This window comes from Microchirus variegatus, assembly GCF_963457635.1.
Source record: "Microchirus variegatus genome assembly, chromosome: 10".
In the NCBI taxonomy this organism is placed as follows: Eukaryota; Metazoa; Chordata; class Actinopteri; order Pleuronectiformes; family Soleidae; genus Microchirus; species Microchirus variegatus.
Window position 1 is genome coordinate 11012330 of NC_139811.1, and position 23622 is coordinate 11035951.

The following is a 23622-nucleotide window of genomic DNA, read 5'->3' on the forward strand; positions in this document are numbered from 1 at the left end:
ATCTGTTTAGTTATGTGCCTCAGTAGTCCACTAACTCCATGTAGCCTCTGCATATGAATCCGTCATGATAATAATAACGGATTAGAGGACATTTCCAAATCCATGCACCAGGGTGGGATTTTTGAAACTTATTTAGTATAATAATAATAATAATGTAATAATAATAATCGATAAGATAAATACGATCATCTTCAACTCTGTGAACAGACAGCTATAAAAGTTTTATCGCCTTCAAATGAACTCTTGGATTTTTACCTCCAAGTTGACGCTGGTAATTAAAGCTATGCAGAGGTGTTTTCTGCAGCGATGGCAATGATTACTTTACAGTCTCAGCATTTGCAGAACAGTAAGTGCGAGCGCTTAAGTCCTCCCCTACAGCTCGTGTCATATAGACATCCATCCTTTCCTTGTATAACTCTTAAAGTGAAAAGTGAGGGTTACATCTCTGTATGTTCAGCATACATTCTCATGTATATCCGTTCATCTTACTCTCCCACCATCCATTCCAGACATTGTTGATCTTCTTTTCCATGCTTGCCATTGGTTACCAGGTACAGGTCATAGGTGAACTTGACATATTTGGCGATTTTCTTGAGTATATCAATGCAGAAGCCTTTACAGCACTTCTTGATGTATGTCCCCCCAGCCTCGGTTGTGTTGCTACAGAGACATAAACAAGAACAAGAGACGGAACAAGTTACAGAAAAGGTCGCTTTCAAGGTACTTGCACCGTCCTCCCACAGTCTCGAGACATGTAAAATTAGGAATTAGGTTAATTTGACATTCTAAATTGACCGTAGGTGTGAGTGCGAGAGTGAATGGTTGCCCTGTGTCAGCTGGGATTGGCTCTCGCCTCCCTTCCCTTCTCTGGGTTTTGCTCTCATTTTCTGAAGCAAATTTCAAACAGAACTCAACACACATACAATACTAAACTAAAAAAGCACATGCATGAACCAGTTAGGCCAACAATTTTTCCTGTTGGTTAAAAATCAAACAAACTGTGAGCCTTTACACCATCTGTGTGAATGAATTGGAGAGCTGAAGGGTTCACACAAGCACGCAATCGCACCCGCATGCGAGCATGCACATATCAACATCCAGCCACCTGAGACTCTCATTTCACTGTTTTAATGTGTGATAATTAGCAGAGGATAGTCTCTCACAAACTTCATTTCCAGAGATGACATTAAGTTACTTTTTTGTACATCTTTTAGTTAAATTGTTTTTCTGTCTAAAAAAGGAAAACAAATGCATTCACTCTTTATAGTCTAGTAGTTTCATGCGAGACACACATGGTGACATTTGTGAAATGTTGTGCAAACACCCACAGTATTTTTTTTGTTTGTTTTTACAGATACAGTCAGAGATTATGTACAGCAGCTGTTTGAGAAACATGAATTGAATAAATACCATTCATTTGCATCTAAATGTTCTGACAAACATGAACCAATTAAGCTGACTGACTGACTTGACTGATTTCACACATGCATAAAAAAAAGCTGAGTATTGCGGTGCCACATCTACAGTCTATGATAAAGTGACACAGGAAGGGGGGGGGGGGGGGGGGTAACTGTGCAGGGAACGGGATTTGTGATGATAATAATGGAAAAGGAGGACAGCAAAGTCAACTCTGTGGCAGGTTCAGCTGGCAGAGCAAGCATACAGGTCAGAACTGTAATAGCTGCACTCCTGAACACAGTGTTCCCCACTTAGGAAGACCATGGTTAAGGTTCGGGCAGTGAGAGCATGTGATGTTAAGAAAGGCTGTTTTGCCAAGTTGCCCGGCCAACTTGCTATAGAAACACTACAGGGCCTGAGGGGGTCTCCAGAGAGGCCACTGTAGGTATATATATGTGATGATGGTGTGTGTGTTCGTTGTTCTTAGGCCCAGCCTGGGTGAGTGAATTTGTGGTTCTGCATGCATGGATAGTCCCCTCCAACCCCCAGTCCAACTCTTCCATCCACGGCACTCTCTCTATATATATGTGCCTCTTCCCTTCCTTCCATCTAGTCCTCTTTCTCCAAATGGACACTACGGATGCTTGAGTGGGAATTGTGCTGTGGGAGGGAGGAGGAATGCAACCGAATGCATTGGCCTGTGAGTGAGTGGGCATGTGGCAAACGGAGAGTGTGTATGAGCTTGTGTATTTGTGTTCCTCCTTGGAGATGCTTTATCCTCCGCCCTACTTCACAGTGATTCTGGTTGAAAATATCTGTTGGCCTGTTCCCTGAGAACTGTGCTCATATGTACTGTATGTGTCGTTGTTATAAACACTTGTATACAGTACTTGCATTATACAGTACACTGTGTCTGGGAAAATAAAATAATACTTAATTATCTGCAAACCAATTACATGGTTTGGTTAGCAGCGCTTGTGCAGCACAGACAGTCTGAGCCACTCTCACTGTGAGTGTGTGTGTGTGTGCATTCAAGGAATATTCTGAAACAAAAGGATTGAAATCGGTGAAAGAAAGGAAGTAAAGTGCTGAGTACAGCAGTCGCCTCCATTTTCAGGGGGAGGAAAGAAGCTGCAGCATAGAACACACACTGCACCTCCTGCCATGCTTATAAGACAGCACACATACACACACACACAGGACAATAAAAACATCGTTTTATCACCTAAAAATATGTTGGTGCGTAATTATTCCTCTTCAGGCGAAACTCTTAAAAGCATAGTATAATTAGATTGTATATTTTTTTTAACGCTTATATTAGTTAATTACTCATTCCATCACACTGAATAACATATTTGGAGGTTGCCGACTACACTTCGCCAAGGTTGAAGTAACTCCATCCTAAGTTTCATGGTGTAACTGATAATAAGCCGGATAATTAATACATTTATCTTTAAAAGGGTTGCAAAGGGAGCTGGAGCCAAGCGAGAGGCAAATTACCAAGCCATAACCAGGCCAACATAGAGAGAGAGAGACTAACAACTCGTCACTTATGCAGTCATGCCAGGGAAAACCGTAGAGCAAGCAACCTAAACTCAATCTGCAGGTCTCTGGACTGTGGGGGGGGGGATGGGGACCCAGAGAAAACCCACGTACACACGGGAGAACATAAAAACTCCACACAGAAAGATTCTAAAGAGGTTAATCACGGCAATCGAGTGATTTAACCGTTTGTCCAAAGCAGTTAAATTTAGAGAAATATCAGGCGTGTGGAGAAGAAAGCAAAACCTACTCTTTGATATGCTTTCGACAGGGGACGGAGTTCCTCATGCAGGTGCCGGTGAGCCTTTCCACATCCTCCACAATAACGAAAGGTTTCTCCTCCAAGGTGACAATGGACAGGTGGTTGTCATCGAGCTCAGCGTCACCGAAGGAGTTGAAGCGCGGCCACACTGGGTACTTCAGTGTCAGGCTGCGGTTATCCAGCTTTCCCATCTGGAAGGAAGGAAATAAGGAGAAACGGGGGTGAACTGTTGAATGAGCTTCGATGTCGACGTGTTACCTCACCAAGGCTGTTAAGTCATTAAAAACGTACTTAATTTACATTTATAAAAAGGTATCTTCTACGTTATAAAATAGTTAGCAGGTTGTCAGTATCTGCCAGAAGACACTTCCTTAAGACCCGTGAGCTCAAACTGAACCGACAAGTGTCACTAAATATTTGGCAAGTCTGCCGCCGTCAGATCAAACGCCAGCGGGGGGGGGGGGGGGACGACGTCCACAAGTCAGTGATCATCACATGTTAACATTTTTGAGAAACAGAGTGAGTTTACTTTACTTTACCTGCTGTAGTCAGATGCATGATAACTCAAAGCAGACAGGAAGTGGAGATGATTACGGATGCAGACACAAGTCAACATTTCCCTTTAATGTTACATATGCTGCCTTCTTTTGACACAAAAACATACAAATCAGAATACATGTTGTTTGCCAGTCCATAATAAATGTGACTGTAGGTACAACATAACAGATTGAAAGCGAAAGTGGCACGGTATGAATGCATGACAAAGTGCACACGGAGGAATATACGTAGCGTGGCTCTGAATGCAAACGTAGTATGAGAACGACACAAAGACAGAGAGAGAGACGGCGTGATGATGATGCTGCGACGCTGTTAATAATTCAGAAAGTTTTCGGAGCGTTGATGTCATTGATTCCCCTATGGCTGCTCTTCAACTGCCAACACATGTCTGTAAATGTATGCAAGTGTGTGCACTATTTCCACATGTTGTTGTCAGACATGGGGAGTTTGGGAGAAATATATAGACCAGCAGCAAGGCTTTACTTTAAATTATTAATGTTACAGGGGCAAAGAAAGAAAATGACAAACGCTCACTCACTTTTTCCCTCCTTTTCAAAAGTTTTTCTTTCTTCTCTCTACTTTATCTCTTGTACGGAAGACTGTTAGGGCTGCATGTTTTTTAAAAAAATGAAAGAAATAAAGAAATAAAAAAGCATGAATTCTGAGATTAAACTCAAAATTCAGACTTTTTTCTCAAAATTCATGCCGTTTCATTTATTTTTTTCTTTCTTTGTGGCACTAACACTCTTCCGTACTCTTGCAGCCTAAAGCAACAACACAGCTGCAGTGATATAGCTTAAGTGGATCTCCACTAAATTCTAAAGTTTTTTGGTGTTGGGCATAAAATGTCAACTTATTAACCTGTGACAGGGCATTATTAATGTTACAGGGGCAAAGAAAAAGTTTTTCTTTCTTCTCTCTACTTTATCTTTTGTACGAAAGACTATTAGGGCCCCATGTTAAAAAAAGATGAAAGAAATAAAGAAATAAAAAAGCATGAATTCTGAGATTAAACTCAAAATTCAGACTTTTTTCTCAAAATTCATGCCGTTTCATTTATTTTTTTCTTTCTTTGTGGCACTAACACTCTTCCGTACTCTTGCAGCCTAATGCAACAACATAGCTGCAGTGCAGCAGCAACATTTAAGTGGATCACCACTTAATTCAAAAGTTTTTTGGTGTTGGGCATAAATGTCAATTTATTAACCTGTGATGAACAGGGCATTATTAAAGTTGCAGGCGCAAAGAAAAACATAGACAAATGCTCACTCACTTTTTCTCTCCTTTTCAAAAGTTGTTCTTTCTTCTCTCTACTTTATCTCTTGTACGGAAGACTATTAGGGCCGCATGTAAAACAGTGAAAGAAATAAAGAAATAAAAAAGCATGAATTCTGAGATTAAACTCAAAATTCAGACTTTTTTCTCAAAATTCATGCCGTTTCATTTATTTGTTTCTTTCTTTGTGGCACTAACACTCTTCCGTACTCTTGCAGCATAAAACAACAGCATAGCTGCAGTGATATAGCATAAGTGGATCAACGCTTAATTCAAAAGTTAAAAGTTAAATGTACCTGTAACGAAACAGGGGAACGTTAAGAACCATGTTGTTTTTTTTGTGGGGAATAAAACAGAATTTGAGGAAATCAAGCACAGTTAAGTACAACTGCAAACACGTGATAAATATGCAGCAATACGACCGTTCTAATCTGCAACCCTGCTGGTCCTGAAGTCAAAGGACAGTGGTTATTACCTTGACACACAAATACAATATAAGCAATCACACATGATTTTTGCTTAGCCTGCATGCGCATGATTAACAGGCAATGAGCAAGGAAGTGAAATTTGCATTTTAATTGTTTTGCTTTCAGCATTTTTTTTTTTTTCCTCTATCGTATGAGAGGGATTAGCATCTTTCTTCTGGTGCCGCTGTCAAAAAGCTCACTCTGTATCTCTCGGTGTGTGAGTTGGGTTCGCAGGACAGTACGCTGAGGTGGCATGTGTATGGGTTTTTTTTCTTTTGTGTCACCTTCACTCTCCGGGGAGCAGCCACATTTGTCTATCTGTCTAACCCCAGCTGTTCTGCATTTCACGAGTGAGTGCAGCACACACACACACACACATGTGTAAGTGTGTTTCAAAGAGGTGGGGAGGTAATGCAGGAAATGGGATTGGTAATGTAAAAGTGAGGGGGGGGGGGAGGGGATTGGTGCATAATAAGCAAGAGAATAGTTGTGTGAGAGAAACAACCTGGAAAAAAAACACACAAAAAAATGAGTCAAAGTTCAGAATTTGCATCATGCTCCATGAGTAGATTGGATTCATTTACTGGTCTTTGTGGAAACCCACAGCAGAAGTTCTTACACTTTTGAGTGACTTTCCTTCTTCTACTTTAGGTTTCAGTATTTGCTTCACTTTAAAGGTGAAATAAGTAGTTTATAGTGACATCTAGAGGAGAGGCTGAAATTTACAACAACGAACTGCTCCTCTGCTCACCCCCTCCTTTCCCTGAGCGCTACGGTATCCTCAGCCGGTCAAACGTCGTCCTCGTCGTCTTTCTCCGTGTCAGCAGATGAGGTTCTAGTATTTATTCAGATGTATAAGTGTGTCTTTTGTATATCGCTGTGAAATACGTGTGGTCCTCCATTCGAAACGCGTAAAAAGATCCGCTCTCAGCCTCGTCTCGGCGCTCTGTTTATACCATGGATGTATTATATGAACTGGATAGAGCACCGCCCCCTTTGCCTTGAAGACAATTTTTACATGGTGGCCACTGTGGGTACTGCAACAGAAAACCCCATGGAGCCGAAAAAACAATTTTCCCATTGACCGCAATAGTAAAAGAGACGCGTGTAAAAGTGTCCACAGGAAACCTCGAGACATGGACACGGGCTTTTATAGATATTTATATGGTAGTGACACTACTGTGCATGCTCTATGGGCCTCATAACCCAGAAAATAATCGCGGAAGTTAACAACTTTTTTGGCATATGCGCTGGGTGAGCAGCTTCATAGGAATGAACGGAAGCGAAGGGGCGGTGCTCTATCCAGTTAATATAATACATCCATGGTTTATACCTCAGACTTCCTGCTCCGTCAGTGGAGGCGGAACTTCCGCTACAAGTAAAACGACGCTTGATTTGTTCTCTCGGGTTTGTCCATACAGGCTCCAGTAAAAACGTGGCATCTGGCTGCTAACAGTGGCTATGCAACAGCGGCCCGCGACCCATGTTATTTTACATGCCTTTTTGAAACACTACGAAAATTAAACAAAAACTATTTTACAGCAACTAGACTTATAAAAAGACTTATAAAAAAGTGGATTTTGGGTCATATAAACCCATAAATACTACGCAGTGTCCCTTTAAGTAATCCACAATGTCATGAGTCAATGTACGCTCAGGACAAATAACGTCACATTTTTGAAAGAAGAGTGGGAGAGGAGAAGCTGACTTCAGCAGCTCTTGTGATTCGCTCGTCTCTTCCCTTCCTCCTCTTGGTCTCCCTCTCTTTCTAATTAAAGAAAGAGGGGTTATAAATTAATGCCCAGAGAGGAGAGAGGATTCTCTGTATCGACTGGATACGCAACAGAATGCTGAATCTCCCCTTATGAGATTCAAGATACTACGCACGCACGCACAGTTAATGCACACAGCGTATAGATGTGTGCGTGTAATTGGACAGAGAGGCCAGCGGGAGGTAATGATGATAGGGCCTGTGGGATTACTGCTTCATACTCTAAGATCCTATGGCAGCATCCTATCACATCATCATCTCATGCTGGATTTAGAGCCACTTTGTGATGAGATGACACTTGGCCCTGCAAGAGCTTTGTATTATTTCAAGTGCAACTCTTTCCTTTATCATCTCAAATCGTCCTCCTATTTTCTCGTCATCCTCTCGACTCTTTGGTCTTTAGTTGGACACATTTATGTGTCGTCAGGTTTGCCTGTTATCTTGTATTTGACCCCAACACCCCATACCCCCCCTATACACACACTAAACTAAATCAGAAGTCACCACAAAAAAAAAAAAAAACGCTGTGGCACATTGCATTATGGGAGAATGAGTTCCTAATAGTGCGGAGAAACCCATTCAGTCATAAAACAGTATCTGTCACTCCTGTCAGACAAAATTATGTCAGCGAAAATGGATTTGTGCCCTCCCCTCCTCCGCACTTGCTCTGTTTATATGTGTGAGTGTGTGCATGTGTGTGCGCGAAAACAAGGGCACAGAGAGAGAGAGAGAGAGAGAGAGAGAGAGGTGACGACAGGGTGGAAGGAAGTGCAAGAGAGAAGTGAATTTCCTTGAAGTAAAGCATTTTTATTAAGATAGAGAAAACGGCGATGCCTCGACAGTGCACGCGAAGGTGTGTGTTTGTGTATACGGGGCTATTGTGTGTGCGTCTCTGCTCTCCATATTGCGATTCTCCCAAGCACAAATCCCATGCTGTCTGTAATAATTATTTTGTGAACTGGCTGCTAACACGGCAGCAGTTCCTAAAGCAATTTACATACTCCATCTACTCAGCAGGATTAAAGCACAACCTCCTGGTTCTGATCGGTAAATACACTTTTCTCATTCAACCACGTTAACGTTGTAGTGTAACGCTGACTATACTGAGAAATATAATTCTCATTTCTGTCATGTCACTGATTATGGAGCCAACTATGACATGGTGCTGCAGATTTACTGGACACACCACACTTGTGCTTTAAAAGTGAGAGTTATATATTATTTTTTATACAATTCCTTGTTGGGTTTTTATCATTTTCAGCAAAGCTTTTCAAGAGATGAATACACAAGCATCCCGTTCCTTTTTTTAGTTTCTTTTATTTAAAGGCGCCATATGTAAGAATGTGGCCAAAAACGGTAACTACACTCAAATTCAAAATACAGAGGTCTTTTAGGTTTCGTTTTCTCCGCCATTGTAGCTCAGACGTAACTGGCAACCCGTGGTTGCTCGGCAGCTGAGACTCTACTGACTGCAATGATTGGTAGACAGCGGTAGGTGGCGCCACATGCCAAAACACGATTTCAAAACATAAACATGATTTGCAGTCCGCAAAATATATTTTTTTAATGTAAATATTTTGGCTGTACTGTTGTTGTTGGTGAGTTCAGTTTGTTATATGAACATTATTCCTGAGTCTCTGTGACATATTAGGAGGATTTTATGGCCAGTTGCTTTTGATTTATTACATAATGCACCTTTAATTTGATGGATTTGTGAGATGTGGCTCACAAAGATTCACACAGCATGAAATTAGTATGTGCTAAGGGTTTTGTGTATACATAATATGTATACACAAAATGTGTCATGTTTTAGAGCTGCAACTAGCTCTGTCTATTATTAATATTATTTTTAAATGTTAAAAAAGTAAAGTAACCAGCAATAATCCACATTTCAGAAAACTTGTTTTTTGTCAATTCTTTACAGTCAAACAGATGAATCAGTTATCAAAATAGTTGATGATTGATTTAGTAATCTATTAATAATCAAATAATGAGTAATTATTTCAGCCCTAATTTGCAGATAAATGGTTATGGAGTTAATTAAAACAAAAGGCTTGAGAGTGTCTGTGTATGTGTGTGTGTAGCATGTGCACTTAAACTTACTTTCAAAACCTTTTATTTGACACTTAATCGAGTTTAATTCCATTGCAGTATTACTAATATGTATGACGAGTACTTCAGCTCCAGGCATGACAGCACTGATCTCAATCACTACTCTTTCTAGCCGTTACCTAATTTTTTTGATAAGACTAATTTTCTACAAATTTCCCATAACTGCACACTGGAATAAATAAGCCAGCATGGCTACATGCAGTTTACGCTGCTTTTAATCCTCAAAAACATGTCTGCACCACATTGACATGTGGAGAAGTGGCTCTATGACCAACTCCGTGTCAGCAGGTGTGGATACTCTGAGAAAATCTGAGTGCACACCTGTAAAAAAAAAAAAAGTGAGAGAGAGGACAGTGTACACCACTCTATTCCTTCACCCTCTCTGTCTGTTTCTTTTCTCATGCTCATTTGCTCTCTCTCTCCATATTGGTCCATCTGTCTCTATCGCACGCTCATCTCTCTCTCTCTCTCTCCTCTGCTCGTCTCTTCTGTCTCTCCTGTGCCCCAAGGGGACACATTTTATATTTTTAGCACATATCTATATTTTAGTGCAGTTACTGAATTTTTATCTCTTGATCGTCATGGAAATCTCTCTGTCTCCTTCAGTGTGTGTGTGTATGTGTGTGTGTATGCTGCTGATTTCTGGTGCATGGGTGGGACGGCTGCATCAGATTGACTGAGGGAGAGAGAGAGGGAGAGAGAAGGAGAGAGAGAGAGAGAGAGAGAGAGAGAGAGAGAGAGAGAGAGAGAGAGAGAGGCTCCCAATTATATTTCCACTTTGGGTCTCCGTGTCTCCCTTGCCTTCACTCTCTTTCTCTGCACCACAGTGAAGCGGTACTGATCAATTTCACAGGCTTTTTGTTTACAACAACAACACACTACCTCCCTCTCAGCACGCAGACAAAGGGTCTTTTGTGTATTTGTGCGGGTGTGTGTGTGTAAGTGTGTGTCAGTATGAAATATGAAAAGGCTAGTCTCAAAGATTGGGTGGAGAGTGTGCGGATTGCGGCAAACTAAACCGAACACTGTAACACGGAGAGATGTGACCTGAATCAAAACCAGAGTGGTCGAAAGTGCACGTCTCCTGAACGGGGTTTCTGTCAATAACCAGTGTGGAAGGGTAAACATACGCAATCACCTACACGTGTGTGCATGTGCACGTTTGGACACACACGTGCACACATACACACACACACGAGCAGTGATCCCTTGCCACCCCAATAACCGAGGTCTCTGGTTTTGATTAACTGTTGTTTGAGGCCCCATCAGAGACCACAGCAGCAATCACAGCTAAAGACAAGCGCTGAAGGCGAGGGTGCACACATTATCTGACTTGCAAAGAAGAAGAGGAGGAAAGAAGTGCAGGGCAAAGAGATGAAGGGAGAAAAATGGAAGGGTGGATGAAAAGATGCCAACACAAAGGATAAGTGACACGGAGAGAAGAGGGAAACAGGAGAATGACGAGGGAAAACACAAGATGACATGAAAGGAGAGTGTGTGTGGTTGAAGATGAAGCACAACACAGAGAACATATCTCTTTCTTCCTTATCCAAATCATTTCTTTAATCACACCTCTTTCTTTGGTTTTTTTTTGTTCTCTTTTAGCTATTAGCTCATTGTGTGTGATATTATGGCCTGTAAGAGGCAGCCATGGGCTTAGGTATAGAGATGCATGGCTGCCATTTCAATCCATTACAAAAATCAGGGATACTTAAGAGTCCATTCTTCACGTAAGCTTCCTCACATGGAAATCTAAGTTTGATATAAAATGAGGTGGATGATCAGCTGAATCATATTCAGTACCACTTTGTCCACTGTAATTTGTCAAAGACACATTTGCATCTGTTTACAATGGTTAGCACTGCTACGTACACAGATGTTTGCAATGTATGAGGTAGCATTTTGGTTAAAAGAAAAATTAAAAAAGAATACCAACGTGACAGTCAGTAACAGAAAAAGACAAAAGCGACACATGTAGGTTATTATCTGCCACAGATTGGTGTAGAAACTGTAAATGTTGGATTCATGAGTAAGCAACACAGAGATACAAACACTGAACACAAGCAATATAAACGCATGTATTTTTACTAGTTTGGCAGCATAAAAATACCAACCTTTTACCTGCAATTTTCACATTTCATCAACTTTACATTTCTTCATTCTACAACTTACGTGTAAAACATTGAAAACTAACAAAAATAAGTCAACATGAGCATGTGAGGCCGTGTGTTCTCAGTACTGCTCTTAACAACACAGGAATATTATGTGGTTAATTCTTTCTATTTTTTTTTTTTTTTCAAATACGTACCAACCCAGCCACGCACACGCAACTTTTAGAACCTACCTTCTCCCACTCTCTTTCTTTGTTGAGAACAATGACCACCAGCTTTGGGTTCTCCTGGTAGCCATCTTCTGTGAATGACAAATCTCTGCCATCCCATGTCACGTTCATCATGTACCTGAGAGTAGGAAGAGGAGGGTGATGAGAGAAGGGAGAGATGTGAGGAGGGGGAGGAAATTAATGAAAAAGGGGATAAAACCAGAGGAATGGGATATTTAATATCATTAGCATGAGAAAAGGCCAATGTACAATCCTAAAATATTACTACATGCTTGATTGTCATATTGATTCACATGCAAATACTAGATTATTAAAAGCATGTGTGTGTGTGTGTGTGTGTGCCCCAGATTCTTTGAAATACTACTGGAAGAGATAGTGAGTGTGAATAGCTCCTTACAAAACACACACATGCACACACACAGTAATGAGTGACCTATATGGCAGGTCACATTAACTAAGATGGAGGGCAGTGGGAAGATATTCTTGGGTCCACATAACCTCAGCATTAATCATGGCTGTCCCTCTCCACTCTGTCCCCCTCACTCCAACTCTGTCAGCGCTTATGTACAACACAGGGGAGGCGGCCCCCCTCTTCTCGCTCTCGTCCTCTTGCTCTCTCCATCCTGGGGTTGCATGCGTGGCCGACGGGAGACATGTGACCCATGTGACGTGTCTTTTAAAAGCCACAAAAGTGAGCTGATTTGCACTGGAGAGGACATTGTGGAGAAGAAAATGTATAATCTGAAGCGCGGTTTTAGTCTTAGGCTTACCATTTGTGTCAGAATGCATTTCCATATATTTCCATAACTGTCCCTCTATTTATCCGATTCTCCACTCCACTGAAGATGAATCAAATGTGTGTCCTAATGGACATGTCTGTGACATGCTTTGGTCAAAATACCATAAGGATGAAGCACCACAGCAGTTCACTCATACTGCCAAAACAAAACTTAAGGGACAGGAAATTCCATCATCAACAGAGGCTACTTGGAGCTAAAAGCAGTTAGCATTTGGAAAAGTGATCATTTGCAGGCTCTAGCAGGCACATTGCCGTCATATATAACATGTATCCACTGGACAGATAAATCCTCTGAGGCTGGAAATTTGTGTAGAACTCTGTGCTGCACTGTGTAGACAAGAATAGAACTTTTCGCGGACTTCCGGTTTTTCGGATACCGTTGCCCTCGCCAGCACTTTCGCGTGTTTTACGGACAATGCAGAGCTCACCGAGACAACAATTCCAGGAATTTAGCGCATTGTGACGACCCAGTGAGCGCGGAAGTCAACATTGCGTGATTTATCTCCTGTACTTAGAGTACTTAGAGTGAGTCATCTTTTTTTCCACTTCACACCGACTGATGGGACCTCCAGAGTCCCAGATATAAGGATTAAAATGATTGAAAAGTTGATTTTGCATAATAATGTCCCCTTTAATCATATGTACAGCTCCACATATGAATGGGCCGATAACTGGCTTCAAGGTATAACCGTGGTATTAAAAAGTCAAGGTGTCAAGTCAGTCAAATCCTGTCACTCTATGACAAAGGTATGAGCTGTTTTTTTAAATAACTCATCAGTGCAAAACACACTGAGGTTGTGAGAGGGACTGAGTCACACCTCCAGGTCAGTGCGAGCATCAGTCAGCTGTGTTTTTGATGATATGACGGCCAAAGGGAGTGACATTTCAGGGCTGTAGCTGCAGCATAGTGATATAGCAGTTAACATTTTTCGCTTGAGGTTGTCAAACGACCCAATGCCTTGGCAGTAATGTCACACAATCCGGCAACTTAAGCCAAAAAACAGAGCACAGTCAGAAGAACGTTGACGGAGAGATAATACAGAGAGCGTTTGCACGACACCTGCGTCGTCCTTTAACCTGCTGCCAGCGACACATGCACAGCCGCTCGGATTAAATCGGCCAGCGACAGGGACACTGATGCGTTTCGTGAGGAAAATAATCTAATTGACTTGCAACTTGGTATTATTAAGGTATTTGACTGGACAGGGGGACGCAGCACTCAACCCAATTATGTGCGACTAGAAGCAGCAGAGAAAGAGGTGCTAGAATCAATAAAAGCGCCCGGGCTCCTTCGCTAAGACAACAGCCCAATCTGCACTTTGACACATACACATGCACACAGTGAAAGCTCCCCCCCCCCCCCCCCTGTTCTTTCCCTCCATTTATATTGATGTGATTTATTTTCTCGCTTATACCAGGGAAAATGTTTGACTCTTAGGCTGGGTGTTAATCGGGAATTCCTGCATCTTGAAAGTGATTGACAATTTATGGGTGGAAAACATTTCCAGCGACAACGACGAAAAGGGCCATTTATAGTCACTGCAAATGTATATTATTACAATAAAACTGTGCACAAATTGGTGTTTGAAAGCAAGAACAGGATGCAGACAGGACAGCCAGATTGTGTGTGTATATGTGTGTGTGTGTGTGTCTGCCAGTATGTTTGGGCTGACGCCCATTGAACAGGTGGACCTGAAATGGGCGTTGCTAGGATACGGACACAGACTGGAGTGTATATGCTTGAAGATGACCCGAAAGAACCCTGAATGAACATCACACACACACACACACACACACACACACACACACACACACACACACACACACACACACACACACACACACACACACACACACACACACACACACACACACACACACACACACACACACACACACACACACACACACACACACACACACACACACGGGTGAAGAGAGAGAGAGAAACGCACACAATTACTTTGCACACCTCAACAGTTTCGCCATGTAACGTTTACTCTTCCTTGTAGCACTGACATCATAGTAAAGCAATCTCTCACTTCCCAGCCTCCATTATATCAGTAATCTCTCTATTCATTAGGGCTGGGCACGGGGGTAAGGTAGAGGGGAGCAGACAGTCGAGAATGGGCACCTAAACAAAGTGATTTAAAGCATAAAGATAAAAGAGATCAGGGGAGCGAGAGAGACGGAAAGAGAAGTGTGACGAGAAGAGGAGGAGGAGGAGGAGGACTAAGCCTCGACAAAGTGTAGATAAAAATATCCTCTGTGTTATTTTTTTCCTTCCCTCCTCTTATTTTTGGGTAAAAAGGGGTTGCGATAGGAGGAGGGAGGAGGGAGGAGGGGGGGGAGCACTGCACCAGAGTTGAGCAGCACTGCACGTTCACTGCAGCACGCAAGTAAGAGCACACACACACATACAGCAACGCTGCATCACAGCAGCAGCAGCGAGCGCCGGTTGCTCCTCATTCGTGCCGGCCGTCTTAATTTCTCATGGCGAGCAACTTTAACGAGGCTCATAATAAAAGCGAATGACTTTTTGAAATGGACTCGGGTCGTTTGGTTTTTAACGCAGACCAGACTTTGACCACAGCTTCCGCTGGGAAGCACCATACGTCCTGGCCTGTCGGAACACTCTCGACACAAAAGATATAACATCTCAAGTGCTCACTTATTCTAAGTTGGCCCCCGGCTCTCTCGCAGTGATTACGGCGGTGTTACTTTGTGATATGAAAGCCTGCATTTTTATCCGAGGAGGCTTCACTGCAGGGGAAAAATGGTCTCCACGAAGATAATTCGGTGTGGATGTTAAGGATGGAGACGTGAATCCTTTGTCAACACAATGATGCACAGTGTCAGAGCACTCGTGATCTATTACACGCAATCTGCAACTGTGAGAGAGGGGAGGGAAGGAGTCTTTAAAAAAAAATGACAAAAGAGGGGATTTTATCAGTGCTGAATTAGCTTTCTTTGGAACAAAGGGTGGCAAGTCACTTGAAATGCACACTGAGCCTTGGGTGGCATCGTTCAGCATGGTATGAATGATGATACTACAAGGTGAAGTAGATGTTAGCTTAGAGTGTGTGTGTTTGTGTGTGTGTGTGTTATTTTTTGGGGGGTTTTTTCTGGCTTTTGGCAGCACAAGATTAACACCAACCATTACATATGGTCTTTATCAAGGTTGCTATTGCACCCACATGTTCACACGGCTTCCTCAGCAATATTTCTGTTGTTGCATAAAATACGATTTGTGCTTCTACTGGCTTGGGATCGTATATTCCGCAGCTCAGTTTGAATATTTTGTGTTTTTCTTCAATATGCAAATCCAAATGCAGAATAAAAAAAATAAATAAATAAATAAAAAATCATAGCACCACAGAGGAGCACCTTTTATTTGGTACCCTTCCCTCTGATGAAAAATTCATAATCATTTTGTGACAAGGGATTTGCAGGATGTTCACATTGCGACTGACTAAATTATCTCGCGTCGTCTCCCTCTCTCTCTCTTTCTCTCTTCACTCTCCTTTTAACCAAAGGCATCGTGTGCATGAGCTGTCAATCACAGTTTTTTCCTCATAAACAGGACAACTGTTCTGGCCTGCAGTGAAAACCCGCACACTTGGAGGTTTTCTTTCAAATTAAAATCCTCTTAGAGTTGATCGAAACAAGTTCTTCTTTGCTGTACGGAAAACTTCACATTAAATACTTCCTGTTCTACGTAGAACACAGTTTTCAACCACAAGTCACCTTTCCACATCAATATCAAAATAAAATGCTTTGCATGGTCTAGCACAGACACGTCTGCCACTGAATTTAAAGAATTCAGCCAGTTAAATAGAGCATTTGCCCACAATGAAAACTAATATGAAGAGAGGAGGTAAAAAAAACGAGTTAACAGAGAACCTCCTACGTAGCCTTTCAGCAACTCTCACTCCTCTTGTGAGCTTCATTGTCCTTCTCGTCACTTTCTGTTCCTGTTTGGAACAATAACATTCTGTGTCTTCAGAATATCTGTGTGTAAAAAAAAAAAAAGTGTTTCTTTTTATCTTTGGTTTCGTTTCAGTGTTCATATCAGAACATGATAGACCTAGTTTGTCCATGTCCCTCTATACATGGTCATAAGAATATTTTTGCAGGTGTTAAATTGATTTCTTTACATCTACCTCTGTAACTGCGGCGTGGTGGACGTGCGGCGCTCGCTCACATTCTGGTCACGAGGCATTCGTGTTATGTGTCTTCTCTTTACAGCCTGTGCTTTTATGCGTGTTTAGGGTTTTACACTCTAATACATAGTGAGGGTTGGTGTCAGCTCAGAATCGGAATCAGACAAGTCTGTTGTTATAGAAAATTGTCCTCGAGTCAGTAAGGACTCGGACTAAAAGACATTCAGGGCCGTTCCTAAACACACACATACAGTGTGTGCATTTTCATAAAGCAAGTGTAAAACCAGCATTTAAAAAAAAATACAAAATTATGTAAAGTGGCATTGTGCATTAGAGTTCGTTCGTGTTAATTAGTTTGTTAAAGATGTTTATTGCAGTGAGGATGAATGAGTTTTTGCAGGTGTTTCTCTGAAGGTAAGAGCTGGAAGGATGTTCTGATAGTTGAGTTTGCCAGTTATTTCACTTGCTTGATCCATGGTCGAGCTGGGAAAGGTTTGATTTCTTTTTGACAGAAACAGAGGTGAACCAGGACGTTCAAAAGATTCTAAAGGTGATTTGTACACAGCTGTTAAAATAATCCTGCCTCATATCAGAGCTTCTACGTTTCCTCAGCAGGTGCAGGCCGCTGCTGTGCCTTCATTAAACACAGTGTCCGTATGATGAGGAGTAAAAACACTCAGTTGACGGTTGCAGAGGACAGTGGCATGTAGACAGTGGAGATTTGTAGAGGCCATAATTATAATGGTGGCAAGGGAGGAAGTGGGGTCATATAGTATGAAGACATAAAGTCACATTAAGTTTATACCGAGGTTTTCACGGACGGAGAGAGAATACACAGGAATAGCGAGAGCAACTGCACACATATGGAGAGTAAATTTGAGTTTAAAAATGAGGAACACATACACACCTAGTGTATGTAAAACAAACTAATGAACATGTCTGTCATTCTATCATTCAAAAATAGATTTTGAATGATAGAAAAGTATATACATATACTGTACATATATATACACACACACATATATATATACACACACACATATATGTACACACACATATATATATATATATATATACACAAATTTATATATACATACATATACACATATATACATACACCAAAATATATTTACATATATGCATACATTTATACACATATACACATACACATATATATACATATATACATACATACATACATATAAACATACTATGTTTGTTTTTGTATATATATATATATGTATGTTTATATATTATATAAACATATATATATACAAAAACAATCATACTTTTCAAAAGTCACCATTACCGCTGACAGAAACATACACAGACGTACTGTAGTTAGGAGGCAGTCATGCAGTGATGTAATATTTATGAGCAACTGGTATTTATAGGTTTTTCCGACCGTGCAGTTTTACAAAATATAAAAAGACAACTCAGGTTTTCAAATTTAGGGTATAGTTAATTTTTAACAAACCGTGTCCACATAAGCCTCATTTTAAATTCTCACTTGCATTGTGTAGTGTGTAATACATGTCTTTGCACTGCTCACATGACAGCTGCTTCAGGACATAGCACGTATGACTGTTACGTGCGTGTGTGCGCGTGTACACATGTGATTCTAACCCTCATATATCAGGGCTACAGATCCTGAAATTACCTGTCAGAGAAACCACACACACACACACACACACACACACAGAAAGACAGGGAGAGATAAATAAGTGCTTAAGTCTTTTAAGACACACTGTTCACCACAGCGAGGTGAGAGGTACACTGTAAATCGGTCATGACAGAACATTCTCTTAAGGGGGGAGGTATTTCTCTCGTTTCCAGCATGCACATGCTGCAGCTAAGACACCTACACCCACATGCACATACCATATTTTATATGGAGCACAACTGACCGCTGCACTGGCCAGTGCTCTTAGTCGGCCATTTGTCTCCGGTTTTTATTTAATTTTATTTCCCTGTTACTCTGCAAAACATATTTCTCTTCGACGTGTCACAGTGGATAAATAATCACGGCTGTCGCAGACAAAGTGGGAGAGGAAAAACTTCGGTAAAAGCCCACACGCTGCACGCTACTGCACACTTTCGTGCCATTTCAGCGCAGACTATTAATATTATTCTGATCAAAAACAAAATTTGTTCCATTGTGACACATTTTTGGGCTGACTAAAAAGGCATAAGCAGCATCCACGGCAAATCACCGCCGAGTCTAAAAAGAACTCAAGGCATACAAATAAACACTTCAGACCGAGTGAATGTGATCATTTGTAAGAGGGCGCTGTAAGACGCTAAATCCACAGGCGAAGAAAAGGCTAATACACTGGTGTTATATATATATATTTTTACACGTAGCCCATGTGTTTGTGTTTTTGTGAGCCCTAACCATGTTCACGCATCTCCCCTGACAGCCGTTGATCATCCGACAACCCACACTCGCCGCGACCTAGCCATGACCAATCGTGTTTCTCGTGTGTCCTGGCCCCTGAAGCCCAATTGGCTGAGCTCTCTCACCCACAAAACAGCCATCTGTGGATGCTGATCACCTGGGTAACAACCTGAGGCAGCGGAGCATGCTCGGAACAAAGTCAGCTGTCTCTGGATATTTGGCAATCCTCAACGGTGAACTCGTGTCCACTGGCAAAATAAGAGACATGGTAGTGTGATATTGATTTATAAATTCCTCCTCGAAATTATTTAAAAGTTCAATCAGTCAAACGTCTGCTGCTCTCTTTCGACAACACAAATAATTTAGCCCATAAATATTGCTGGAAAAATGCTTTGTTGACTCCCAGGAGCCTCAACTGCAAATTGGAAGGTCTCTAAACAGACAGCAAAAGCCAAGCCTCATAAATGCTCTAATCTCCCAGGCCGCTTTAACTACACATGGTGCACGGAAGCGTTTTGTTCTGTTTCTGCCAAATCAAAATCAAAATTGATCATATGCCGGAGGGAGTTGCAAACTAAAAAAAAACATCTTTGATGATGCAAAGTAGACTATAATATCAAAGATAAGGAACCAGTGATGTAACGTTCGACACATAAAGACAAAAGAGTTTTGACATAGAAATGTATTAGGCTTTTGAATACGTATAGACCAGAGGTTCTCAAAGTTTTGATACCTGAGGGCCAATTTAGGAACCCAACGTTGGACTGAGGGCCGCCAAAGGAAAAAAAAAAGAGGGAAAAAACAGAAAGAAATCCCATTTGTAATAATTTTAATGACCAGATTGCAGTTCTACAGTTTACACTTATTGGTCTGTATCCAGCAATGTCCAATACACATTTAACAAGCTTAGTACCTCCTGGACTAAAACTATCAGCTGTAATTCATTGCGGGCCACCAGAAATGTTTCTGCGGGCCGCCATTGACCCCCGGGCCGCACTTTGAGAACCACTGGTATAGACAATCGTTGTATACTGACCTCAGAGGAAAATGTTAGACGACGACTCGCTTGAATTGTTAAAATGACATTAATTTAACAGAGGAAATAACCCAGATAGAACTTATCTGATCTAAAAAAAATGCAGTGTTACATTTATGCTAAAACACTCTAAGTGCCCCTGTTTTTTTATTTTTTAATTACCCTCTGTCTGTTCCGCTGCTGTTTTCCCTGTGTTTTGCAAAAACAAGATGGGTTAAAACCCAATGTTTCAAATTCTAATACTGAAGCAAACGAAAGATGAAAGATGACAAAGATTAATCCCTAAATAACATGGATATACAATGTTTGCCAAAATGATGTGAAGACCATTTTGATAAACTTTCTTGGGTTGATCCTTCTTTTCCGTCATTTTCTGGTTTAGAGTCTTTGGAATCCAAATTTTCTCCATAAATAATAAAAAAAAAAACCTGAATAATTTTAATTTCACACATGACTATTGAAATAAAACACGGTGATGTAAACACGGGTTTGTATGTGTGTGTCTCTCTCTCTCTCTGGTGCCTCTGCCAGATGGAAAGCAAGACAGATCTGGCAAGACCGGCATCATCCCCACTGGCTGCTGGTGAGCGAGCTCTCGATGAGAAGGAGAGTGAACGAGAGATGGAGGAATAAATGAGGAGAGGAACAGAAGGACTCATCAAGGAGTTCTGCAATTTTGGAGAGCATTCATTTGTAGCAGCTCCCCACTGTTAACCCAGTCAAAATTTCCTCCCTTTCGTCGTCCTATATTGCCTAAATCACAAACTTCCTCGACGGCTCCCATTCATCCCCAGTCTTTCTCTGACTCCCAAACACTTCCTCTACTCCCTTTAGCTCAGACTCAACACACTGGTCCTTCATCCGCTAATTGCCTCGTTCTTCAATCGCAATCCTTAACCCAAACTTGGAGGAAGTCTCCAATTACCGAAAAACATAGATGCAAACAAACAGGCTGGAGCACAAAGCCACACTAACACAGCTGCTCTTTTAGATCTTTGATCTCTGTTGCCTGCTGTTTTTTTTTTTTTTACTTCTCATCATTATGGACATGCATAATACGTTAGATACATTGACAGACGTTCTCTTCACTTACTTGTGTAGTGCGCTGGGTGGGAGCTTGCTTGTTTTTTCCATCTGGCCGTAACAGGAGGTCTTGGCTTCGGGGATGTCGCCGAACTCCTCCAACATGGCCGCCGCCGCCGACGTTATGATCCCCAGACCGTCGCGAACTCGCGCCTCCAGCGGGTAGTCCCAGTCGTCGTAGGACACCGAAATCATTCCCGACGGAAACTCGCCGGGCGTTATTTCCGGGTTCCCGGTGGTGAGCGACGGCACGATCCATATGTATCCAAATCCAGTGAGGCCCAGAGAACGGGCCTCCTCCAGGATGTAGACCGCCTCGTCCTTGGAACAGTAGAGCAGGATCACTGGAGACTGGACCTTCTTGAGCATGATCTGAGACCGACTGTCCTCCTCCACCGCGTCCAAAGTGATGATATTCTGCAGGTCCCACCCCACAAAACTGAACGGATAAAGAGGACACGAAAGCAGAGTTAATATACGACTAATCAACGATTAACGTTGCTCCGTTCCTGAGAAGATCACATAATTATCTGCTACAATTAATATCCTGGTTAAGTGTGATGTGAATACTAATAAGTGTAAAGTGCTTATTGTCAGGGGAAACACATTAAGGTTAAATGGAATGAAAATGCTAAAGCTGCTCCTGTATAATCATGCTCAGTAAGTTGCAGAAATATCAAACAGTGGTCTGTTAATAGAGAACCACTGCGTGGTCAGTGAGTTAATTGATGTCAGAAAAGTTTCCTGTCATGTGCACGGACGCCAGTGAATGTCAGCTTCTGTGATACCTTTTAGTGAAAATATGCTCAGGGATATTATTTTGCATCTGGACGAGCATGTGACTGAAGAGATTATTAACAGGCAGATACAGCTTGATGTAGAAATTGTAATGTTCAAAGCAAATGAGTGAAGGAAAACAGATTTTTAGATCAGTTCTGTAGCCAGTTAGCTCAAGAGGGCATCATTAAAGTGCTCATTAAAAAGATTTTGTCAAGTGTTTTTTTTTTTCTTTTTATCCAATGGGAAAGATTGCTTTTTTCCACTATGTCCGGATTGATCATTTTTAGCAGCAGTCACTATATAAGGACAAATAGCAAGAGGAAATTACAGTTATGTTAAGTAAAAAAACACAATACACCTTAATCTGGTATCATACTGTGGTGATACTTGGGTCCTTTATGGGGGGGAACTGCCAGAGTGACGGACAAAGAAGGATCACATACACATTGGTGTCTTACATGGTGCAATTAGCACTGGGGAAAAGGTGGGAGCAGTTAACCATCATGTAGGAATGGACAGACAATGTAACGTGAGAGTGATCGGGGACAAGCTGTCCTCATTTTGCTGTCCAAAGTGATTACGGTCTACAAGTCCCAGGTGGCAAAATTCGTAGAGAGACAATGATGCACACGGAGACACTTTCTGGACTGGTGTGTCTGAAATAAAGTTAAAGCTGTAATTTTTTTGTTCTTCTTTTTATATCATGACTGAGCAGGAAGTCAGAAAAAGCACACAATGTGAGTACATTCTTCTTGCCAATGACCAATTTCTTTGTATTTTTGTTCCGAATACAAAGTATGTGAGTAGATTAAAGATGACTTTTTTAAGTAACTCACACTCTAGATTTTACGGAGCCCCCGAAGTGACATGAGAAAAAAAAAATGACAAAAAACGTGATTTTTTTTATCTCAAGTTTCCCAAAAAAATGAAAAAAAAAGTGAAAAAAAAATAAATAAATCATAATTTTTTGGAAACTCGAGATCTCAATTTTTTTTTTTTTCGTAATTGTTTTAAACTCGAGATTTCAAAATGTCTCATGTCACTTCGGGGGCTCCGTAAGTTTTCTATAAGTAAGAGAGGAAATATTTACTCAACAATCTGTTGAACATATACTTGTAATTAATACCAATTTGAGTGTTTCACAGCACTTCTGTGTTTGGCACAAAGAGTAACTGCTAATAGAAAAGACCTTCTTCAACTGGGCTTCTATATATCAAAAGTGCAGGCACCAACCCTTGCCAACATCTCAACATGGCTGTACATGTATCATTCATTTGACGTTTTTTGTTTTTTTGCACCAAAAGTTATGGCTTGCTGTTCTCTTCTGTGGGTTTTATTGTCTGGTCCCCTCTCTCTGCAGAGAGCGAAAGCATCAGTCAAAATGACCTAATGTTGCAGCAGGCAGCCAAACTGCATATGTAGTAAAGTCACCTGTCATCCAAATTCATTTTAAGTATGCTGATGAAATCCTTTCAAGCTTTTCAAGTGTCTGAAGTGCCCACATACGAGTACGAGTGGAGGAGGAAACAAACACAGGGCCAGAACCTTGCGTTCGGTAACTCTTCTGAAAAAGTAAACTTGCAACGTTTTCTCTGGGGAAATTTGCAGTGATAATGGAGAAGATTACAGACGGGGAG

The 23622-nt window shown here is 41.4% G+C and overlaps 1 protein-coding gene across 1 annotated transcript in view; it reads right to left on the reverse strand.

Annotated features, from left to right (window-relative positions):
• The window catches only part of grin2aa (glutamate receptor, ionotropic, N-methyl D-aspartate 2A, a), a gene marked incomplete at its 3' end in the record, with an annotated part of 132320 nt that overhangs the window by 20585 nt on the left and 88113 nt on the right, over positions 1 to 23622 (reverse strand). The window contains 5 exon segments of the mRNA XM_083896412.1: positions 490 to 526; positions 528 to 660; positions 3191 to 3393; positions 11730 to 11844; positions 21216 to 21644. Of these exon segments, the coding sequence (XP_083752538.1) occupies positions 490 to 526; positions 528 to 660; positions 3191 to 3393; positions 11730 to 11844; positions 21216 to 21644 (917 nt within the window).